The sequence below is a fragment of the Nicotiana tabacum genome, chromosome 4 (assembly GCF_000715075.1).
Source record: "Nicotiana tabacum cultivar K326 chromosome 4, ASM71507v2, whole genome shotgun sequence".
In the NCBI taxonomy this organism is placed as follows: domain Eukaryota; kingdom Viridiplantae; phylum Streptophyta; class Magnoliopsida; order Solanales; family Solanaceae; genus Nicotiana; species Nicotiana tabacum.
This window is the reverse complement of record NC_134083.1, coordinates 66,247,837-66,271,248: the sequence shown is the minus strand read 5'-3', so window position 1 is coordinate 66,271,248 and position 23,412 is coordinate 66,247,837. Positions and strand designations below refer to the sequence as shown.

General features: G+C 35.7%; 3 protein-coding genes across 9 annotated transcripts; 2 read left to right on the top strand and 1 right to left on the bottom strand.

Annotated features, from left to right (window-relative positions):
• The first annotated feature begins 968 nt into the window (after positions 1–968).
• LOC107820069 (uncharacterized) lies at positions 969–10,138 on the top strand. 3 transcript variants are annotated; one of them, XM_016646285.2, is made up of 12 exons: positions 971–1,201; positions 2,634–2,825; positions 3,328–3,377; positions 4,181–4,392; positions 4,665–4,798; positions 5,041–5,085; positions 5,182–5,235; positions 6,595–6,699; positions 6,801–7,007; positions 7,277–7,362; positions 8,315–9,315; positions 9,410–10,138. In XM_016646285.2, exons 4-12 carry the CDS (start codon positions 4,212–4,214, stop codon positions 9,682–9,684), a joined length of 2,088 nt encoding a protein of 695 aa, XP_016501771.1. In that variant the 5' UTR covers positions 971–1,201; positions 2,634–2,825; positions 3,328–3,377; positions 4,181–4,211; the 3' UTR covers positions 9,685–10,138. The 3 variants fall into 3 exon arrangements, with proteins under 3 accessions (XP_016501769.1, XP_016501771.1, XP_016501770.1); XM_016646284.2 differs by lacking the exon at positions 3,328–3,377; XM_016646283.2 differs by lacking the exons at positions 2,634–2,825; positions 3,328–3,377 and having other exon boundaries at positions 969–1,201.
• A 1,518-nt stretch (positions 10,139–11,656) lies between these two features.
• LOC107820071 (uncharacterized) lies at positions 11,657–12,689 on the top strand. Its single transcript, XM_016646289.2, has one exon. It carries the CDS (start codon positions 11,852–11,854, stop codon positions 12,590–12,592), a length of 741 nt encoding a protein of 246 aa, XP_016501775.2. The 5' UTR covers positions 11,657–11,851; the 3' UTR covers positions 12,593–12,689.
• A 1,943-nt stretch (positions 12,690–14,632) lies between these two features.
• LOC107820068 (SKP1-like protein 21) lies at positions 14,633–21,930 on the bottom strand. Of its 5 annotated transcripts, none has more exons than XM_075251967.1 (10): positions 21,506–21,930; positions 20,646–20,703; positions 19,430–19,651; positions 19,087–19,278; positions 18,894–19,004; positions 18,670–18,751; positions 17,831–17,934; positions 17,521–17,696; positions 16,208–16,341; positions 14,633–14,966 (listed from the first exon to the last, which is right to left on the bottom strand). In XM_075251967.1, the coding sequence occupies exons 2-10, from the start codon at positions 20,679–20,681 to the stop codon at positions 14,947–14,949; spliced, it is 1,077 nt and encodes a 358-aa protein (XP_075108068.1). In that variant the 5' UTR covers positions 20,682–20,703; positions 21,506–21,930; the 3' UTR covers positions 14,633–14,946. The 5 variants fall into 5 exon arrangements, with proteins under 5 accessions (XP_075108068.1, XP_075108070.1, XP_075108071.1 ...); XM_075251969.1 differs by having other exon boundaries at positions 14,633–14,963; XM_075251970.1 differs by having other exon boundaries at positions 20,646–20,725; positions 21,506–21,922.
• Positions 21,931–23,412: the final 1,482 nt, after the last annotated feature.

Below are 23,412 nucleotides of genomic sequence, written 5' to 3'. Positions count from 1 at the left end.
CGTGAAAACAACCTCTTACAGAAATACAGGGTAAGGCTGCGTATAATAGACTTTTGTGGTCCGGTCCTTCCCCGAATCCCGCGTATACCGGGAGCTTAGTGCACCGAGCTGCCTTTTTATTTTGTTACCTTGAATTGCTGAAGATGTTTTCTCTTGGGAAAATACTTTCAACTGGACAAAAGTATTTGCCTTTACAAGTAGTATCACCTTTACTTAATATAATTCTCTTAAATTAATTCCGCATGATTTATTTTACTCACAATTTTTATGATGTACGCCCACACGCTCGTCACTTAGCATGTGCGTCACCTCCAAAAATTGATATAACACAAAATTCAGGAATTCATACCCTCAAAACCAAGTTTAGAAATGTTACTTACCTCAAACCGTGTAATTCTTTACTCTGCTATACCCTTGCATCGCGAATCGGTATCCGAACGGCTCAAATCTGGTGTGTGTGTGTGTATATATTGGAAATAAAATATGGGGTCACAAATTATGATTAATTTGATTTTCACTCAATATTGGATAGAACTCGACTAATCCAAATTCGTGCTTGTCCCACTTGCGCAAAGTGCACAAAGCCACAAATTATCATTATTACCCAACGTATGAAGTAAGTCAAAAAAATTTGGAATTCAACAATAGATAAGTAAATATATATAGTACTCCCTCCGTTCACTTTTATTTATTTATTGTGTACTTTACATGTCCCTTAAGAAATAATAAATAAAATACATAATTTATCATAATACCCATATTAATTTATGTATATTTTTAATAAATTTGAAAAAAATTTGAAATGAGTAATTAATATATGCTAGAAATGATAAATAAAAATAAAAATTTATTTTTATATGTTAGAAGTGACAAGTAAAAGCTAAAATTTATTTTTAGAATAGTTTAAAAAAGTACGGAACACATTTTGCTTTCCATATAGTTGCCCAAAAGGTTACATATTTTTGCTCCTTTACACCATATTCTCCCTTTATTTTCTCACACTTTCCCTACTTCTCACTCTCCCTCCCTTTGGTCCGTCAGCAGATTTCGCCGACTCCTCCTCTCCTCTCCCAATATATATATAAAGGCTCCAGCTATACACACATTAATACATATATATTCACATAGTCTTTTTTTCTCTCTACCGGCGATTTTCAATCCCTCCGACCGCCGGTGATCCCTCGATACTTTTGCGGCACTGGTATGTATTCTAAACTCTACTAAGGAGTATTCTTTTTCTATGTTTTGTACCGGCACGTGCCGATCACGGATCACGTCACCTCAAGCCCTAATTCGACGCACGTTTTCTTTCTTTTTAATCAAGTTAGCTCTACTTTGATCTGATATTAATGTACTTCTTGTTATTGCTTTGTTATTTCATTCATATCATAGAGTCTTATTTATTTTTATTGGAACTTTATTAGTTCTATGAGTTGCTTTACTGTGTAGAAGTTGCATAACTGTATATTTTTTTTATAGCAACCTAAGCAGTGTATTAAACTACTGAAGAAAGTTTAACTTTTGATGCGCTAAATGTGAATGCGTCAATCAGTAACTATGATTCTCATTCTGCATTGGTGATGGAACGGGGAGCTTTTTTTTAAAATTAATATTCTTATTCTAAATGCTGTTGAATCCAACATTTGAGCCCGGTGTACAAATTTATCTATTGTAATCCGTCTCTTGACGTGGCTGGTCTTTGCAATTTTGGAATCACTCTACTTCCAACCAAGAGGTTGTGAGTTCGAGTCACCCCAAGAGCAAGGTGGGAGTTCTTGGAGGGAAGGATGCCGAGGGTCTATTGGAAACAGCCTCTCTACCCCAGGGTAGGGGTAAGGTCTGCGTACACACTACCCTCCCCAGACCCCACTAGTGGGATTATACTGGGTTGTTGTTGTTGTTGTTGTATGTTTGATTGGGCAATCATAATTGATGGTGAATGTTGCAAACCTCACTATTGGGAATGGTACTTTGAGATACAGTAACAAGTTTTGAATCCCTCGGCTTTGGTCCGATGGTAAGATTGCCACACGTAATGTGTGGATTAGGCGCATGTCTTAGGTTAGAACTTAGAACACTGCCGTCTGCCGTAGACAAAAGCTTGGTATTTAAGTGGAGAAGGGTAGAGGAACAAGACCATTATCGACCAGGTTGTAAATTGTGCACCCCTGGCTTGGGTATTTCTCGGTTATAAAATTAATAAGTTTTGAAACATTATGGTTAACAATCCTTAATGTATGTATGGTTCCTAACCATAATCTTTAGGAATCTTACTTTTTCTTTGATAAAGTAATAATGGAAGGAAGATCTTACATAAGAAGGATAATATGAAAATAGGCTCTGTTGTTAGAAATAAGATTAGGTGAGCTTCTAGTTTTGACAACTGATTTCATTATCTAACATTTATGTATCTTGGCTGATCGTATGGAATCCTTAATTGTATTGGAAAGGATGGACTCTAGTGTCTTAAAAATACATTTGAGATTTGGTTGCGATATTTAAGGAAGTTATTAAGAAAACTCTGTTCTGTATAAACAGTAGATTATTTTCATGGAGATGGTTAACAAGACTGATTATTTGATGGCGCAAAATTTACCTCTTAGTTTCTCTTCTACTTCTGCCCACCTATTCAGTAAGCATACAGGGTAAGGATCTTCAGGATTTCAAGTTAGTTGAAGGGACTGGTGTACACTTCACCATAAAGCAGTAAACCTTTTTCTTGTTGAGATGTTCAAGGAGATCCAGCTGTACCAATAAAAGTCAACTGTACTTGGCTTTTTATGAGAGACTGCTGCTCGAGATCAATTACATCTGTACTATAGAAGGTGAAAAATTGATAGGTGTTGTTCTTATCTAGCCTTCTTTTAGTGACCTGTTGCCTTTTAACCAGTAAATTTTCTATTTATTCATTTGTTGATAGGATATCTGCTTTTTCAAAACACTTCTTCTAGGTGCATTAAGAAAAAGAAAAGAAAGAGAAGTTTCGCTGGTTGAATGCTGGAAAAACCATCTTTCTTGCATGAATTGCTTCAGTTGTAAAACGAGCTAGCGTCACAGAGTCAATTGCATCATAATTGAAAGAATATTTTTAAATCAGTAACGATTGAAAGAATATTTTCAAACAAGGTAGTAGTTGTTGATAGTGGAAGTAGGCTTGCTAAATAATTAAATACAATTTAAATATGCACACTTGGGATCAGCTTCTCATTTAATACTCGAAAATTAATCTGTGAAATGAGCAATGCATGCCTAAACTTCTAAAGCTAACAAGGTAGATAAGTTGAGTTTGTAAAGCTAATCACCAGGTTTGTTTCTGCTTCAATGTAGGGTTTGAAGTTTTTAGCTAGCCAAGGCTATTCAGAAAAACTTCAAAGAAGGTCTGCATCTTTGGATTAAAGGTCAACTTAAGAGATTTCCAAAATCCTTTAGAAGTGAACCTCTTTTTGATTAGTGAAATAAGTATTATGCCTGGTTCCCGGATAGGAAACAAATCAGTACTAGAATATCTTCTTCTTTATGATGATCTCAGGTGCCTGCCGAAAGTAATTTATGCTTCTGAGTGACAATTAGTAGAATAACTGAGATAAGTATCGGAAACAGCCTCTCTGCCCTTCTGGAGTAGGGGTAAGACTGCGTTTGTTGACTTACCTGATTAGGCAAGCCATCTTACCCTCCCCAGGCCCCACTTGTGGGAAACTACTGGGTTTGTTGTTGTTGTTGTTTTAGTTTCCAGATGTTTTGGATTTGCTATATATCTGTTTTAGGTCAGGATGTTTTAACATTGTGGCTGTTCATGCAAGTAATTCTGTTTATTCTTCTTTTCTGTCCATTTGTTTGCTGTAATTTTTCGTAACTCAGTGGCATTCTGTGATTGTATCTTCAATTTATGAGTACAGTTTCAAAAATTTTATTTTCAGTTTCAAAATTTATGAGTAGTGTCTCTTCCAGGTTATGTCTAAAGATACAAGTTGTGTTCATCTTTTACTTTTTTCTTGCATCTCTTTTTATTTCTGCTGTAAAAAACACATCTTTTGCAGTTCTTGCCTGCCATGATGAAGATATAATATATCTACACAAGCCCAACTCAGAAACATGCATGTACAGATATATCTGACTCGTGCTGCAGAATATGCGATATTAATTTGGATTGTTGATATCTAATTGATAACTTCTTCTGCAGTTCAATTTTATGAGCCATTAACTGAGAATACATGTCGGTTGCAAAGCTCAGAATAGGTGCTACTCCAGCTGCAATGAAAGCCGATGAGGGAAATGATTCGCTTGATACTTTGATTAGGCAAGCCATAGGCAAGGAGCCTCTTTTTTCTTTCTCAAGAACAGGGGATGGTCCTGTCCAGTGGTTTCAACTGCTTCATGGTTTAGAGCAGCAAGGTAACAAAGTAACGTCTAAAAATGGCTGCATTCATAGCATACATCATTTCTCTAGGTTTTTATTAGATAAGTGAGTCAGGTAAGTCACCAATATTTCAGTAGGTCTGAAAACCTTGTGGTTGTAAAGAATGTCAAGCTTTTGGCAGTACTTGTCTTTTGTGTGTTAGAGGCAGAACCCTTCAAGTACATGAAATGGACTAAAAATTGGTTACCTATGGAGCTACAGTTGAAGCCATGAGGATTGATTTTGGTTTATGTGGTTCTTTGTGCAGATAATGCTGGTGGTTGGCCAATGCTAACACCGTTAAAACTTCAGAAGTGTGAAAAATGTTCTCGGGAATTTTATGCCCCTATAAATTATCGGAGACATATGCGTCTGCATCGCCGAGCTTTAAACTTTGATAAGGTATCTTTAGATGTCATTTTCCTTTATATTACTTTGTACTTTCAGAATAACAAGTTTGTTTTATTCCAGAAAGTTATAGGTTTACTGTTTGCATATGTAAACCACCTTTTTCCAATATAATTTCCATTCTGGTGACCTTTACAATGTTTTGTTATAAAACTTAGTGCAGTTGTGTTTGCTTGTCAATAATTTGAATGTGGGTGTGCTACATGTGCATCTTATTATTTGTTCACATTTTGCAGGAATCTCGCAAATATAGGGATCTGCTGGGAGCATTTTGGGATAAGGTACTCCCCTCTGCTCCCCTCTCTAAATTTTCTCTGTAGTGTTGTTCAGTGTCCTTTGTTCCATATGGCTATTTATGTTTGCATAACTACATGCAGCTCTCAGTGGATGAGATTAAGGAAGTTGTATCGTTGCATGATGTTTCAATAAAGGTAAGTACCAGATTCACTTTACCTGTCTTAGGTATTTGTTCGCCTGGAATTTGAAGTGAGTTTTCTTAACATGCAAATTTTGACCTTATCCAAAAAAAAAATGCAAATTTGAGACAAATGTGAAGATCATCTAAAATCAACCATTGATCATTAAATTGCTTGCAGTGACTGTAGTAGGATAATTGGTGATGTGCTACAAGGTGCTTCTTACATCTCTGACGTATATATGTGAAGTTGACAATAGTATATTTATCCTATGATTGTTGTTGTGATACTAATATTGTTTCCTTTTTGTCATTTTGTCATTTTGTCATTTTGTCTTTTTATTTTTTTTTGAGCCGAGGGTCTTTCGGAAACAGCCTCTCTACTCCTTCGGGGTAGGGGTAAGGTCTGCGTACACACTACCCTCCCCAGACCCCATTAGTGGGATTTTACTGGGTTGTTGTTGTTTGTTTGTTTGTATTCTGCATGTTCTACCTTTCTATGAGAAATTACAGCTTAATTCTTATGCACTTAGTTCTATTTCCCTTTATAGAGAGGTAGCAGGCTGATTATTATCACACAAGTAATTGTTAACTGTAGAGGTTAACGGATCTATTTTTTATTCAAACTATCTCTTTATTTCATATAAATGTCTACTCATGCTAGAAATCTCTAGCTTGTTTATAACAGTGTTATGAAGAGCGTGAAGCGAGGAAAAGCGACAAGCCCCTTTTCGCTTAAAGCGTGAAGCGAGAAGCGAAGCACTCGCTTTTTTGAAGTGAATCGGAATTTTAAAAAAAAATACTAAAATAAATATTGCGTAGACAACACATGTACTGTAAGAAAATGTTCAATACTTCAATGCAAAAACTAAAGAGTAGCATCAATGAAAGCACAAAATGAGCATCCTTTTTTTTTACAAGATTGTCAAATTCTTGTATTCCACTATCATTATTATATTCCACTATCATTATTCCACTAGCACAAAATGAACTTGAACTTGAAGAATGCTGAAAATGGGCTGATGTTGTGAAAAAAGACTCAGCTTTTTTATTTTTTTCACTCAAGTAACATTGGCTCACTTAAAAGACTGAAGCGCTCGCTACAGTCGCTTCTCGCTTCAGAGCCAGACGCGGACACTTCATCTGACCTACTACACTTCACAACATAAAAGCGACACAGCGGTCGCCTCGCTTCGCGCTTTAAGCGCCGAAACGAGCGCTTTTCACAACACTGGTTTATAATAAGCGTACGACTGGCGGTAAAATTTTCTTTAAAGTGACTGTTGGACTGTAGTACCCTAGAAAATTCTAACGTTTCATCTGCTGATCTTTAAACTTACAAAGGATCATTTTTGTGGTTGATAATGACTTTCAGGACCTTGCTGGATCTTCACTTGTTAATGACCTGGCAACATCTCTGCAAAAGATGGTGATTTGGGCTCATCCTCAAGATTATTATAAGGCTGGTTTAGCTTTGTTGGTAAGTAATCTATTTCAACTTCCTGTCAAGTGCTATCGATGCCCTTCCCGACAAAAGAGAAGTGAGCAGAAGAGCCAATAATGCTCATAGTTAATTTGCAGGAAGTCATCCAAGGTAAACCTTCCAAGCTTCCAATTACCTCTCAGGAATTATTTAGCATCCTTGATGATGCTAGCGAAAAAACATTTTTATGTGCTGGCACAGCCGAGTCGGTGCAAAAATATGTTTTTGACGGGTATGCTGCCAAAAAAGGTCTCGAGTTGAAAAACTTGGTTGCTTGCGCTAGCTTCCTTTTTGAACAGAAACTGGTAGTTCTTTCTCCCCTACCTCTTAATTTTTTTTCTTTATTTCTTGAGAACTAGCTAGCTTTATGTTGTCTGTGTGTACATGTCTATAGAAATATTAATGCCATGCACCAGCATATTGCATTGAAATGAATGTTTCTAGGTTAATTATATTTTGGAAAATGCTGATAGTTGTGCAAAGCATTCTCTGTTTATTTTTTCTTTTTCTCGTATCAGACCGATCCTGTCCTTTAAACCAACATGCACAGTGACTTGTGTCCTGTTATGCCCAGGTAAAAGCATGGTTCGCAGACAAAGATGCTGAAGCTATGAGATGCCAGAAGTTGCTTTTTGAGGAGGAAGAAGCTGCTCAAAAAAGGTGAGGCACTGTTTATTGTATTTCTCGTTCTCTAATATTGCCTTTTCATGTGTCCCACTAGGAATTATGGCTTTTACTGATCATCATTTTTCTTATGTTCTTAGTAGGTAGTCAATAATTGATAAAGAGGTATTCTTTTTATTTTATGGAATGAAGTGTTAGAAAACGTTTACATACTCGAGGTGTGACTATTCTTGTAAACAGATTTATATGTTGTGAAGTTGTGCTCTTGGAGTTTATTCCCTCTTTTCTTGAAGCATATTACTTTTCATTTAGTTCTCAATCCCAGAAATGGTATACATGTTTTGAGGACCGGTGATGTTGACATTTATATCCCTATTAATGTGGCCAATAATTTCCTCTGGTTTCATAGCTACTTGTTTTGTTACTTGTTCTTGGCCAACTGATTTGTAAGTCTGGAAAATAAATAATGAGGAGATTTCAATAGCTTTTTTAGCATTTCCGGAAGGGGATAGAGTGAGACTGAACCAGCGATTCTTGTTCATAGTTGTTGGGAGAGTTCTCTTCATGCCATGTCAAGAGTTCGAGGCTGAAAGTTGTCAGCAGAGAAAAAGCGATAGAGTGAGACACAAATCAAAGGGGAAAATATTCTACATGCTTAACAACTCCTAGTTACTTGAAAGATTTGTTATCACTTACATAAAAATAAAATAAGATACATGATTTGCCTCCGGGGCATTGATCTAGTGGTAAGAGCACAACATGTGATGTAGATCATCGTTCAAATCCTGCTGGCTGCTGCAGACAAATGCTTGATATTTAAGTATAGAAGGGTATAGGGGCAATGCCCATTATTTATTGAGTTTAGAATCGTCCGTCACTAGCCCTCGGACTTTACTCAGTTATCAAAAAAAGAATAAGATACATGATTATATTTTCAGTTGTGCAGTTACAGAAACTCATTTTCACTATCATTCTTGTTTTCTTGTAGACAAGCTGAGCTGTTGGAAAGGAAAAAGCTGAAAAAGCTTAGGCAGAAGGAACAGAGAGCAAGAGAGCAATCAAATTGGGAAAGGGGAGATTTGGAGGTACCTGCTGATTCTTTTGAAGGTCCAATAGCAGAATCTTCTGTCCGTTCAGCGGCAGCATCTGAATCCAGTTCTAGTACTCCCGAAGTATCTGATGATATTTCCTCCTGCCTTGAACTTGTTCAATTCACTAACAATGAAAATATGGACATTGAAGCCCAACTAAATATCTCTCATCCACACCTGGATCTGGTTGAAATTCAGGATGTTGAACCCCCTCCAGTGTCTGCAAATAGTCGACGGCATTTCCCCCACACCCAGTGGCAAGTCGCAAAATCACAAAGAACAGGGAGAAATGGTTTTCGTAACAGCCAGAATCATGAAGTACAGAAACTTGAACCAGTACAGAAGCATGGAGTTATTAAAGACCGAGGTGCCCCTGTTAATGGCAGTAAGATTTGGACAAGAAAAATTAGAGTGCAAAATGGTGAGCGCTTAAGGCTGGATCCGCAGAAAGAGGCAATTGATCAAGATCAGAGTAACTGTGAAGTGATGATTGGTTCTATATCTGTTCCAATGAAAAATTGCAGCACACATGGACAGGGTAACTGTCCTACTGTCGAAAAAGATAACTTTGAAAGCACAGAGCCAGCCATGCTACAAAAGTTAAATCATGTACAGAAGCCAGCAAAGCATGATGTTCTTCAGGATGGGTCAAATGGAGCAGCTGTGAAGCTCTGGAGGCCTGTGAGCAGGCATGGAAGTGGACAACAAGATCCTGGAGAGGATGTGATCTTTGTAAAGTTGGACAATCGGACTTCCTCCACTGAAAATAATTTGCGATTATGCTCGAGGGACAACCCTACTGGCAAGAGTAAGAATTACACATGTCAGGTTTCAGATGGAAATGTTTTTCAAGGTCTGGGATTTTGCAGTGTATCTGCGAAAGCTTTTCTATCTCAGAGTATGTTTCTATGCTCTTATTCATCTCCTGTTCTAGGTTTTCTACCTGCTTATTATCACCTTCATATTAGTCTGACTGGTCTGAATAAATGTAGGATGGAAGGAGGCAATCTCGGGAGATCATGTTAGATTAGTCCTTTCCGATGACACTGAGGTTTCAGGACAGTCCGACATGCAAAATGGCAGTTCAGAAGCAGCCCTGTCATATGCTGATCAGGACCATGGTATTCTTGTCAAAGCTGACAACCAGCAGGCAAATACTGGAGATCTTAGTTTTTCGTCCAATGGCAACACTAAGGTCAAGTTTAGGCAGAAGCCTGATAAGTCTACTAAGATAAAGTACATTCCAAAGCAAAAACAAAACCCATAATTTAGTAGGATAAAGGTATTTCATGGTTATACCAGATTGTGCACAGCTTTTACAGTCCAGCAGAGGTTCCGTTTTACCTGTGGTCTTCTGTCAAAGAGTTGAAGGAAGGTTTTCTAGAGTATACAGTGCCATTCTCTTATTGGAGTTGTCGCCGCATTATGGCTAGGGTAGTTTTCTTTTTGCAGCTTCCAATTTTTCTGTAATAAGTTGGCTTTCTAAATTTTTTGATCTCAGTGCTCGTCATTTTCTGCCGTTGCCGCTCACCAAATCTCATGTTTTCTCGGACAATATATGAATATAGGATCAATTGATAAGATAGTCCCAATTATTTACTGAACAATTAGATTAGCACTCACTCTGAGCTTCTTCCAATTTATTTTTGGTTCAGTTAAGATCCCACTTGTGTGATTATACTGGGTTTGTTGTTGTTTACTAAGGGATAACCTTCTTGCTACACCTGCGTATTCAGGCTCCCACAGGATACTCGCATTCTTTAGTTCGCTGCACTGGCTGTTGATCTTTTTCTATCCTCCTAAGAGAAAATATGAAGAAGGTTCATTCCAACTTGTGCAACATAATTCCTGACGACTTGACAATACGGCCAGTCTTTTGTTGCCCAGCTTAGAATACATACTTAAGTAACTGACTAGGATTGATCTGTGTCTTCAGTTTTCATGGGGAGGCTATTCAGATTGGTCATGTTATAACGGATTAATATCATTATTACACCAGTTGTATAATTATGAATACTCTCATGTTCTAGTCAAATTTAACTGATGTGGAGTTTAAGATTAAAATGTTGAACAGATTATCAAATACAATAATATAAAATGATAATAATAACTGATGTTAAACTCAATCGCTAGAGATGAGCAAAGTTTTCAGCAGAGTCAAATAGATAACTTGTTGGAAATGTATTTGGTTGTCTATGAGCATCCCTGTGATAAATAGCCCTTAAACACTTCTTTTAGATATTTTTTTCTGAAGTTAATTTTTTAAGGATAAATAGGAAAGACTAACCAATAGGAAAGAATGTCTAGTTTTACTTTTTTAAAAGGTCATTATTTTTTAATCATCTGCTGAAAAGTTGAATTTCCAATGCATAACTCACGGAAGTAACAATAGTGATAACACTCACGGAAAAAGGGGGCGAAAGAATAAACTCACGGACGCAGTCACTCGACAGGCCACAACTCGACCGCCGAACGATATGCCTCCTTAGTAGCTTCACACATTTTGACCAACGACAAATGACTTAGCTATCTAACAATCACATTTTAGGGCTATACATAATTTGGTAAATATCGAATTATTATACTAAAATTAAAAATTTTAATATTTGGTATTTAATATTTTGATATTCGATATGTTATTTGGTTTAAGTTTTAACAAAATATGGTATTATGTATGATATTTGATACTTTTAAATAAAATACCGAAGTATCGATATTGTACCGAAATATATATTATATTACACAAAACACATATTATTAATTATATCATAAATATAAAAAATTAAAATTTTATTTTCTTTTATTTTCTAAGTTCATCAATTAACTCTAAACAAGTAAGACTACATTTCTAATGATCAAATTTATTCCTTTATGTGCAGTTTTCTCTCTCTACGTTGATATTTGATGATTTTGGATAAAATTTTTGCCAATTAACATTTTATGTTTTGTACCTTTGAGTACTTTAATTAAGAATATTATAGTCTATAATTCGATACACTTGTTAGTATTCAAACCGAATAAATCAAAATCGAAAAAAAAAAAAAGTGAATCATATTAAATTTAATTAGGTACGATATTGATATAACATTTTAAGAAATTGAATACCGAAAATACCGAACTCAAATATCCAAATACCGTAGCATATCGACTTACGAACAACCGCGACATTCCAAAAATAAACTATTTATCCCCTCCCCAAAAAAAAATGCAACGTCCCCTCTTTTCAGCCACGTATTTTAGCCAGCACCTCCAATTGCCACGTGTACTTCCTTGTCCCCTTACAAGACAAAACTTCTGCAATTTTAACTGCAAGTGGTTCTTCACTTTCTGAACCAGTTAGTTCCTGATTATCTTCAAAAAAAGATCACCATATAAACGAATTTTACTTCAAATCCATCACCAAAAAAGTAACCAAGTAACGAAGTTTTAAAGAAATGTCAGGTGGGGTTGGTGTATGTAGTGACATTAGTTTACCCAAAGATGAACACATTCAACAAGACAATAATCAGACCAAATTTCCCAACAATTCCCAGAAAAAAACTCATCACCAAAACAGACGATTCTTCACTTTCAGACAACTTAACGCCCTTGCCGTTGTAATCGTCTTTTCTTCTAGTGGTATGGTGAGTGTTGAGGATTTCGCTTTTGTCCTATTTTCTCTAATTTACATGTACTTCATTTCCAAAATTGCCTTCCCACCAATTTCTCCTCAAACAGAACCCCCTGTTTTTAGTGAAAACAACAAGTTACTGACTCTTTACGTTACAATTGGAGCAATTGTGGGACTATTTCTTCCCATAGCTTATATTTTCGAAGGTATTTACGAGGGTGATAAAGAAGGTATTAAAGCAGCAGCGCCACATGTTTTCTTGTTGTCCAGTCAAGTTTTTATGGAAGGATTGGCATTTACTGATAGATTTTCGCTGCCCATACGTGTATTTGTTCCAGTTTTTTACAATTCGAGGAGGATTTTTACAATTATGGAGTGGTTGACAAGTGAAATTTCTAAAGTGGATCAAGAATATGGAGGAAATGTGAGGAGGTTGTATATGGGTAGAGCTTTAGCTGTTGCAAATATGGTATTTTGGTCCTTTAATTTGTTTGGTTTCTTGTTGCCTGTGTATCTTCCTAAGGCCTTTAAGATATATTACTCTGGCCGCAAACTAAAAGATTGAGTAATGTAAGTATTGTATTTCTTAGGCTTTTATTTTCATCTTCTAAAAGATTCAAGTATGTAAGTTATGGTGAATATATAAATGGATTTGTATTTTCTGTGATCTGTCTACATAATTTGATTGATCAAGAAAAGACCCATAGACTTATTTTTTTTTAACAAAAGTGGAAAAATTAAAAAAGACTTCCTAATTAATATTTCCCATTATAAACAGCGAGCACTAAGAGGGTTATGCACGGATTATAGTTTATCTATTTGTGATAAATTAATTACCATGTCTACTATCAAATTAGCTGGAATTTTTTTTTCTATGTAACTTGATAGTTGAAAATTTTAAACTGTCAGTATAGATTTTGTGTTTTTTCAATTTCTAGACGGATTGCTTTTGTTTTATTTTCTTTATGATAAAGATAGATGAACAGTTCATATGTGTCAGTCTGGCACCTTGTTCTTGCCTCTTTGAAATACACAATAGTAATAGCTTGTTTGGCCCATTTTTTTTGGAAGCTTTTAGATGGGCTTTTGAGGAGAAGCAGAAGCAGAAAAAAAATAATTTCTTGTCAAAAGTAATTTTTTGAGAAGAAGTTTTGAGAAAAATACACTTAGAAATATTTTTCAAAAGCTTAGCCAAACACTACTTACTGTTCAAAAGTATTTTTTAAATTAATTAGTCAAACACAAATTACTTCTAATTCTAAAGCATTTTTAAAAAAAATACTTTCTCAAAATAAATTGATTTTAAAAACTTGGCCAAACAGGCTATAAGTAGGTGTTGGGACATAAAAATTGTAGTTTTTTTTATAAAAAAAAATAGTATTTGGAAGTAAATTTAAAAATAATATTTATAATTTGAAATTATGCTTGGACTTTTGAAAAAATATTATAATTTTGTGAGTTTGGAAACAAAAAATTCTAAAAATAAATTATTTTTTAATTTTTAAAAAGCTTATTTTTGAATTCTTTTTAAAAAATTTAAAATTTTTTATGGACAAATATATTTTTGAAAAAAATAATATTTATAGACAAACAGGTCCAATTTTCCAGGCACAGGGTCAGGGGCGGAGTTAGTCTTCTGCTTACGGGTTCGGCCGAACCCAATAGCTTATGTGCAGACTTTGTATTTGTCTTAAAAAATTTATGAAATATGTATAAACGAAAGAATCCTGAACTCATAAACTTCAAATCATGGCTCTGCCTCTGCACAGGTATCAGGCTTGCCTTGTCTGTTTCCGGCCAGGAGAAAGATACTATACAACTACTATAAGATAAGCTTGTGAGTTAATATAGAATGGAGATCGCTATGACTCCATTATCCCTAAGCTGGTAAAGTTGTGAAAAAAGTTAATAACTACACCATAAAATCCTAGTAACTAAGTAGAATTCAATTACAGTTTTATTCAGATGTAATTTAGACAATAACCTACTGTTCTTTTAATCTTTCAAAGAATTTCGCACCGAGTGTAGTAGACCCGAGTGCAAGATTTCACTTCAGCACCATTTTCTGAAAGCAACTTTGGGAATAGATAGAGGGGAAAACATAAAAAAAAAAATAACCACAAGTTTACACTAAGTGAGCTCTCACGTTGCCTAGAACACCACACTTACGAGTTGCTCACATAATCCATCCCAAGCCTGAATAAAGGAAGAGAGTCGGAATAAGTTGACAGTCAGCGTAAAACTACTGTCATTCCCAGATGAATCCTCACAATTTATGATATTGAGGTTCAAACAGCCAATCCAACTAGCTTGGGATGGAGGCCTGGTTATCGTTTGTTTGTTAACCACAAGCTTAGACTAATTACTTGTACAGTGAAGAAACAGAAGCACGATATCTATTTTGTACATAATATACAGTTACACACCCTGGTGTCAAGTGAGGTATGCCAGCCATTTCATGAGAGAAATGGTCATTATACATTCCTTTTTAAGGGGGAAAAGGCAAAAGCAAATTTAAATTAAAAAATAAAAAAATAAAGCAAAGGGGTGGCGGGGGGAATTACAACAGCCATTTGAACCAAATCAGAGAAGATAAAAGAACAGGTTTAAAGAAATTTGGAATCTATTGCAAAATTGGAAATTGTGTCTGGAAATGCATGGCAAATGCAATGCAAGTTACCATAAACCACAAACAACGAAAACTTTCCTTCTATTTTGATATTTCCCTACACTTTGAGCACTCGGCTTGGCTTATCCAGCGACAAGAACTCACTTTTAGCAGCTTGACAAGAGGGTAGAACTTTACATGCAATGAACAACAAAACATTACCAGCCATCGTTGCAAACAGCGGAGACAGGCACGCTGGCATGTTAAGCTCAAGCTGAATCTAAAAGACGCATTATCCACCATTTCAACCATTATCCTCGGTCCACACCTGCTGCAAAGATTATAGACTCCCAATGAGACACAAGATTCTAGCACAAAACAGTCAGCTTTTTATTTCTCTTGCACAATGCAGACATCTGTTTTATCAAGTCGTCTTATATTGATTCGGGTGATTCTGTTTTTCTTTTTTTTTAGGGTGGAAAATGTTCAAGGAGAGGTGCAAAGCTAACAATCAACAAATAATCATTGTTCACAACCACAAACTAGCCACGAAGTTTAATACACATTCCCAGCTCTAGAAGCCGCGACTAATAAATGAAATGACAGGGCCATGAGAAAAATCATGCACGGAGCTACAAGCATTCAGACTAAATTACTTCCCTAATATGTCAACTCCAAAGAACCATTGAAACTCTGACTACAAAAAGTCAGCTGCAGCAATAAGACTACTTATAAGCCTAATTTCCACAGCAAAAATTTGAAATAAACTAGGTTAAAGATCACCCTGACTCGACCAGGAGAAATCGCTGTGGGAAATCAGAAATGTGACACACGTTAAACAAAAGAGATAGAGTTTTGATTTCAAGGAATGCTTTTAGTTCTTTGAGGGAAGTGCAAACAAATCAAATGCTATACCGCATTAAATCTGGAACCATTTCTGACACTACCGAGGCATTGTCTCATTAGGTATATAATGAATGTCAGATACAATCATGGCAGCTCCATACTACGATATTCTTTTACGATTAAGATTCTACTATTTAATTCAACTTCTCAAAACAGCCTAAAAATTATTGTACTTGTTGGCATATTCCAATCACCTACGGATTGAATTCTTTATTTCACTGCAGCTCAGCAAGATCTTTCCTAAAGAATATTTACATTTTTTCTAAGTTCTCTATAAATGTTTGGTCTGTGGAATCTCTTGGGTAATGCCACCGACTGTTAGGAGCTTGTTGGAAAAGTGGCATAGTCAAAGAGTACCTAGAAGACTGAAGCAAATATGGAGAACCATCCCATTATGCATCTTCTGGACTTTATGGCTGGAAAGGAACCGGGCTTGTTTTGAAGGACATAGGGAGCACATTTTTAGAATTAGAAACAAATGTATTCACATCTTGTTTTATTGGTGTAAAAGTAGTGTATCAATGGAACATCAAAAGTTTTTAGAGTTTCTGGATTTACTAGGAGGCCTATAGGATATGGCTGTTTTGGGGTGTTTTCTGTAACTTTTTGTACCATCTTGGTACCTTATGAATAAAACTTTTACCTTATCAAAAAAAAAAATCTTACCTGTACATCTCTTCAAGGAACCATTTCCATTCATGGAAATTGGTCCAAGCCTTCTCTCTGGAGCCAAAGACAAAATCTGTTGCATCCTGTCCGGCCAGTCACAGTTTAGTCGCCGAGCAAAATCCTCAACCTCCCTGCAATTTAGAAATTCAGAATCAAGTTACAAACTCCATATTTTACCATTGGAATAGTTAAAAGAGAACTTGCCCCATACAGACCATAGAAGCCCATGCTAAGAGTAATATGGAAAGCATCTCTCTGTAATAGATAGTAATTGCTACTTCCACACACAGAGACTAGAACAAGCCCCTTCTCCAAAGACAGAATTATGATGGAACTTCTACATATTCTCAAGGATAAATAATAAGAAATGACCTCTGCTACATAACTAAGGATTTATCGATTGTTATCCATTCCCCATCATACGTGGATGAGATCACAGTTCTACACTGATTAAATAAATCCATATACTATGATATGTAAGCAGATTCCAGCTAGAAGAATGCGAGCATTATAATGCTGATTAACTTGCAGTTTGCACAATGTTTAGGAAAGACAACCAGAATACGAAAGCAGGCAAGAAATTAATGCCAGCAGGGGCTGCACGAAGGAAGCAGGTCAAACAAAGAAATCAAGGAAATTCATGGAATTAGATGAACAAAAGACAGATCATCAAAGGTGTGCCCATAGTAGATCCAGATATAGAATCTAGAGTTTTAAACCAAGGGAGCTATATCACGGGGAAAGACTCTCCATGGGATTTTGGGAAGATAAATATTCTATCTCTAACCCTTTTTCTATCTTTTGTTCTTTTTTTCTTTCCTCCTTTTTTGGGGGTTGTTTTGGGGGGTGGGGGTTTAGTTATGCGCATAAAGGCTAAGTTATTAACCTTTAAGCCATGCAATATGCCCTGAAGTATGCAAATCCTTCAGTCTTGCCAGAAAGAAGGGATATCGATAGTTACTTATAAAAAAAAACAGATAGTTCCACTGAGCTTCTTAGATAGGTATGCAACCTCCGCAGAAGCCACTGTCAGTAAGTTCACTAAGCAACACAACAGTCCAGAAGAAGCAGAAGGAACCCAGCGAGAGAGAGAGAGAGAGAAGCCAAAAAAAACAGCTTTTCATGAATAAAAACTGTGCTTTACCACCAGAGAACTAGTCTTCCCTTCACCTAAAGAATCCTGCCAAGATCTATGAGAAAAAGAAACATAAACATATACTAAAACTCAACAATTTAACATCAGAAATGCAATCATGTCATATAGTAGAACAACACATCTATCTCTAGAACACTATACAAGATAAGCAAACCTGTCAATTTTTTCCTTCATTACTGGATCTAACTCATCATCCATATCAAAGTCATCAAAGTCGAGTTTAGATGGAAACGTTGCAGATGCCGAGTTTTGCAGCTTCGAATTTCTACTCGGAGAAGACACGTCGTTGATATCACCATTTAGGCAGCCAGATGCAAGGCAACTAGATTCCTGAGTACCAGCAAGGATCAGATCAAAATAAATAAAAGATAGTTCCGAGTAACACACTCTCCTCTCTTTTACACGCATGCGAGCAGAAAAAATAAAAGAAACAGAAAGAAACCTAGAGTCCACGAGATGCCAACCTTATTACAGTTTCCAGCTTCATTATTTGAAGAATTGTTTCTAGCTTGTTCTTTTCTCCCTCGAGTTTTCTTTTTATTTTTTGTTTCTCTCACTCCCTTTGAGTCTGCCAAAAAAAAGTACCATGATACAATTAAAAGAAGGAACTTGTCAGACACAGAATCAAGACCAAGGTTCTCAAAACAATAATGTTGGTTATAAATCATCCAATGTCAGGGGCTTGTAGAAATGAGAAGTATACAGTTCTGAGTTGACTGAAAAGCTAACCTATGCATGTGCATGTACTAATGAAAAAGTCAAATCCTTCAGACGAAGCTAGATTACAGTATTATGAGGTCCAGTGACCATACAGACTACAAATATGATGAATATGCAGCAATTTATTTTCTCTGATTATGCAGATATGCAGCAATATGTTTACTTATCGGAAAAAGAATTTATGCAGCAAAGAATTCATCGAAAGCACAAGAATGAAGCATGCCCATGACCATAGCTTGGGCAAACTAAAGATACAAACTATGACACGCAACTCCATCGATAAAGTTGCGTGCACTCCAAAACATGCTCTTAACCTTTCCATCAAGAAAGCATCCACAATACAGAACCGGAGAAATAATGATGTAGTGAAAAGAATTCACACCCAAAAGGTGACTAAAGATAGAAGTCGACAAACAATGATACATAGCGATGCCAGGAAGCTGCAATACAACTTCATCTAGTCATTAGCAATATATGGAAATTAACGTACGCAAATAGCTAAATTATACTACTTATATAACATGTAGAAATTAGAGCAACTCTACACCACAATGGAGGGTGTCAATGAAGTTCATAAATATACCTCCATCTCCACCATTTATGAATGACAAAAGATCATCAACGGATCTTTCATCTACACGTTGTTGTTCTTCCACCTCAACATTCTGGAAAATGTAAATGAAGAGCAGTTCCCCATTAATGAATTGATGCAAAACAAGAGTTGATGCATATACAATCACGCAATAATTAGCGTCAACTTAAGTAACCACAATTAAAGATTCAAACAAAAGCTAAATGTCAAAGCACCTTTAGTTTCTTTCGCTCATTCAATTCTTTTCTTTTTTTTGCATAGAGTCGATTTAGAAGGCGGATACGTGGATCATCCGTCATATTTCTTAAAGGCTCCAACTTCTCCTCCTGACGAAATACCACTTCCATGTAAGAATAAAAACAATATGGAAGTAGCGAGCTATCAAAGTTCTATGATAGCGAGACAGACCTCTGTTAGATCATCAGGCAAATGGAAAGTTTCACGTATTTCTTCGGGAGTTTTGCCTTCAATCACCCTGGCAAGTGCACGGCTTGTAAGGTCAACCACAGGCTTTAGTTGAAGGCTGTCAGCAGCAGAAGCCAATTCACATAACTTCTGGGTATCTAACCGGATGTACTTCTCATCAAAAATCTTGCGCTCCTAGATACGTAAAAGACAACTGTTGCACTTAGTGGAAAGCAAATGCTTGAACATCCTATTACATAAAACCTACACATAACATACTGAGCTCTGATTTTCCTTCATTGTGGGGAGAGGACATGCATTGTTAACAAGGAAGCAAGAAATAAACCTTATTAGAACGGCCAGTAACTTGATGGAACCGACAAAAATCCAGTATTAACCCTAAGACAGCAGCATTGACTCGTTCAGGAAGTACAACTGCATTATTTTTCGAGGATCCCGTGCTGTTTTGAAGTACTTCCCTGCATATCACAGGGCAATACATGGCAACCTCTTGCTCCACTTGTTGGATTGAACCATCAGCTGTTTGGAGCCAGATGTATGACTTCATCTGTACGGAAGAACCGCAAAGCAAATTAGCAAGAGTAATTTGGAAACGGTCACTTGATTGGAACCAAGAGTGGGTTGCTCTAGTGGTGAGCACCCTCCACTTCCAACCAAGAGGTTGTAAGTTCGAGTCACCCCAAAAGCAAGGTGGGGAGTTATTGGAGGAGGGAGCCGAGGGTCTATAGGAAACAGCCTCTCTACCCCAGGGTAGGGGTAAGGTCTGCGTACAAACTACCCTCCCCAGACCCCACTAGTGGGATTATACTGGGTTGTTGTTGTTGTCACTTGATTGGAACATATAATATGGGGAGCAGTGGAAATACACAAAAAATCTATGCCCAAAACTTGGACAGTGACAGAGGATGTCACACGACTTTCCCATGCAAAAGGTATCCAGAAGAAATAACAGTGTCTTTAAATAATAACACTTAATGGCAGCTGTCACACCTCCTTTTTCCCGAGGGGATAGGGAGTTTCAGAAATTAGGTGCTCACAGCAACTAAAATTATGCCACCAGTGCCCGCATTAGAGCTTCCCATTATCAGTTCTCCAACTGGATCAACGCTTACAACATTTCAGCGCAATGATCTATATAACATATCTTGTGTGGTGATGCAACATGGCATCATTAAACTAAGAAACACCTAACTCGTCCATGCAGCATCCATCTTTAAATCTAAAATATGTCTAAAAAAAAGTAAATCAGCAGAGCCAGTTCATCTTAACACAAAAAAACTGATATTCCCAAATCGTGGCATCTCATAATACCTTAAGTGAATGCAACTCACAGCCTGAAAGAGCAACTGATACAAGACACCCTTTAAACGGAATGGGATTGATTGAGGATAAAAGGAATAAAAATTAGAAGGGTGTCCAAAATTCCCATACATCATAACCACTACATGAGCTCATACCTCATGGTCTCTCATACTTCTTTTACTAGATAAATAAATACAGCCAAGTGTCGTTTGAACATAAAAATTTATGGTTTCTCATACCTCTGGTTTGACGATCGCCATAGGACCTCCCGACATGAGCTGCCCAATCTGAGAAAAACTGTTTATAGGCCTTCTCAGAACTAATGCAAGAATAAAGGTAAAATCTTAAAAAATGTAAATGTAGTGAATAAGACAGAAACTTTATTCATTCAGAAGACAAGCATCAGCAAAACCTTCGTAAGTAAACTTTTCCGAATTCCAATAAGACATGCACCTCCAAGGAGATGGTTTCATTAGTTGAAAAATGTTCAATGGAAAATACAAGTTGATCAAGTTACATTAATTAATAAACATTGATTAACCCCTCTCCCCCAAACCCCCTCCCACCCAAATAGGAGGTAAGTAGGTTCTTTCTTTTGTAAAAGAAGGGGCAAAATTAAGAAGTAAAAAAGGAAAAACAATAAACAATCCCCACAAAAAACACTAGGTGATTTCTTTCCATCTACCTCAGCTTGGTGGACTTACCCGGTACCCGTGGGAGGTAGCGGGTACCCAGCAGAATAGACGAGGTGTGAGCAAGCTGGCCCGGACACCACCATCATCAAAAATTAAACAATCCCCAGAAATGAACATTTGACAGAGAAGTATCAAAAAACTTCAATTTTCACCCCAATAGTTACCAAATGAATAAACCCGTCAACATTTTCTCCATTTAACCCCAATGAATATCCACCAATTGGAAAACCATATAAAGCAACTCGATTTTTACACGAAATTAAAACCAAGAAACCAATAAAGAACCAATCTTTACTTTACAAAGAGGTAGTTATCAACAATTAACATAGGTAATTAAATTCTTCTTCTCTAACAGAAGTAATTAAACTCAAAATAAAAAAGTGAAAACGAAAATGAAAGGGCACCTGAGGAAACAATGTAGCCACCGTTTGAACAACACCGCAGAAATAAGAGATGGGGAAGACAAAACCCCAGAGGAATATATAGGGTTTTCAGATAGCAAGAAAATGGAAGAAAGGTAATTTTATTCTTTTTTTGGCTCGTTTAGGGTTTTTATTTTTTTTATTTTTTTTTATTTTTATTCTTCCCCGATAGGAGGGAGAACAGTTTCTGTAATTGTATGTATATATATCTGGTTTCTGTTTCTGTTTCTGGCACGTGAGTGTCAATGGTAGTTTACCAGATTCGCACGGTTTAGGAATTAGGGCTCTCTATCTCAACGACAATGGTGGCTGCTGGATTTACGAGGGAGCTACTGGTTAACCTCTTTTACTGCCAAATATTATCAACATTTCCTTTTTATTTTTTTCATTTGTTTTCTGTCCGCATTTGGAACTTCAACTATTAAAGAACCTTTAAAGAAATTAACTATGAAAACTGATAGAAAATTTCTATACATCTCTATCACAATTTTTATTATATTATAATTTTCTTTTATTTTTCCTTATCATATTATTTATTATTATTTTTATTCTTTTCTTGTGAAACAAAGTAGATAGTATGAATATTGTGGTAACTTCAAAATATAATAGCCAAATGGAGCAAAATAGGTTATATTTCATGCACATAGCTTAGTTTGAAATTGAGGCGTAATTGTCTTATTTTAAAGTTGATATACAGTGGTTAATTAAATTGTTCTAATTATGTCCAAAATACTACTCTCGGAAGATACTTCTTGTTTCATTTTTTCTCGATAAGCATCTATTTTATGTATAAATATTAGATTTTTACGTTTAAAAAAAGTAAAATAAAATAACTAACTAGTCAAATCTCAACATAACAAGAAAATGGGATGAGTAAAGTATATATTAATAAGTAATGTTACACCAGACATAAATTATTATTTATTGTATGTCTGGTGTAACATTACTTATTAATATATACTTTACTCATCCCATTTTCTTGTTATGTTGAGATTTGACTAATGTAAATATACCCTAGTTGAACGTGCATGTTCGTATATAAACTTTACATTGTTTACTCTGATTTTAACTATACGAGAAAGTTCTAATGATCTAACTATTATTGAACCCTACTATAAGCCAAGCAACAAACAATTTTCCAATGTCTTAGTATTAGTTACTATGCAATGACCATAATTTTGCTTTTCAATTTGTCTTTTCGATCAAATTTAACTCTTTAAATGCTCATTGTCATCTATAAAAGAAATACTATAATGAACTCGCATTTAGTATTCCAAACGAAACATATATTTTAAAATTTTCAAATTGAATTACCTTGGCCACGTGCACAATTGAAATTTTACGAATGATTAAAAATATAACAGATTTCACAGTTAAATTATAATCACTAATTTATAGAATTTCTAACTTAGTTTTTTTTAATAATATTTCCTTTTTATTATATTTCTAAATGTCCTTTGTTGACAAGAAATCGGGTAAAATAATCTCCCACCTCCAATTCTAAATGAATTCAAATGCTTTTCAAATTAAATATAATTTGATTTAATCTCATGTCAATGTGGATTTGTATTATTTTATTTCCATTTATGCTCTATAGTCATTATTAAAATCCTTTCATAAATGATTTTAGCAACTTAATCTTCTTGGATTCAATAAATCTTCTTCACATTCTCTTTTCATAACGGTTTTCTCCCCATAATTTTTAAAGTGCCCAAGAATATTTTTCTTCACATAACCATAATATGTAAATTCAAATTTTTTAAGTTCTAAATTTTAAATCTTTTTATAACTCTCTTCTACCTCGAATTTTCATAATCTCTGTTACCTAATTATTACTTCTAGTTCAAATTGAATTCAAATGCTTTCCAAATGAAATGTTGTTTAATTTC

What these genes read in the sequence shown, in the direction of transcription:
- LOC107820069 (XM_016646283.2), top strand. Translation starts at nt 4,212, where the DNA reads ATGTCGGTTGCAAAGCTCAGAATAGGTGCTACTCCAGCTGCAATGAAA. An exon ending in TCATGGTTTAGAGCAGCAAG is followed by an intron (nt 4,393 to 4,664) that starts GTAACAAAGTAA and finishes TTCTTTGTGCAG; the next exon opens with ATAATGCTGGTGGTTGGCCA. An exon ending in TGGGAGCATTTTGGGATAAG is followed by an intron (nt 5,086 to 5,181) that starts GTACTCCCCTCT and finishes AACTACATGCAG; the next exon opens with CTCTCAGTGGATGAGATTAA.
- LOC107820071 (XM_016646289.2), top strand. Translation starts at nt 11,852, where the DNA reads ATGTCAGGTGGGGTTGGTGTATGTAGTGACATTAGTTTACCCAAAGAT.
- LOC107820068 (XM_075251967.1), bottom strand. Translation starts at nt 20,681, where the DNA reads ATGTCGGGAGGTCCTATGGCGATCGTCAAACCAGAG. An exon ending in AAGCTGGAAACTGTAATAAG is followed by an intron (nt 17,697 to 17,830) that starts GTTGGCATCTCG and finishes GCTGGTACTCAG; the next exon opens with GAATCTAGTTGCCTTGCATC. An exon ending in ATGAAGGAAAAAATTGACAG is followed by an intron (nt 16,342 to 17,520) that starts GTTTGCTTATCT and finishes TCTAAATTGCAG; the next exon opens with GGAGGTTGAGGATTTTGCTC.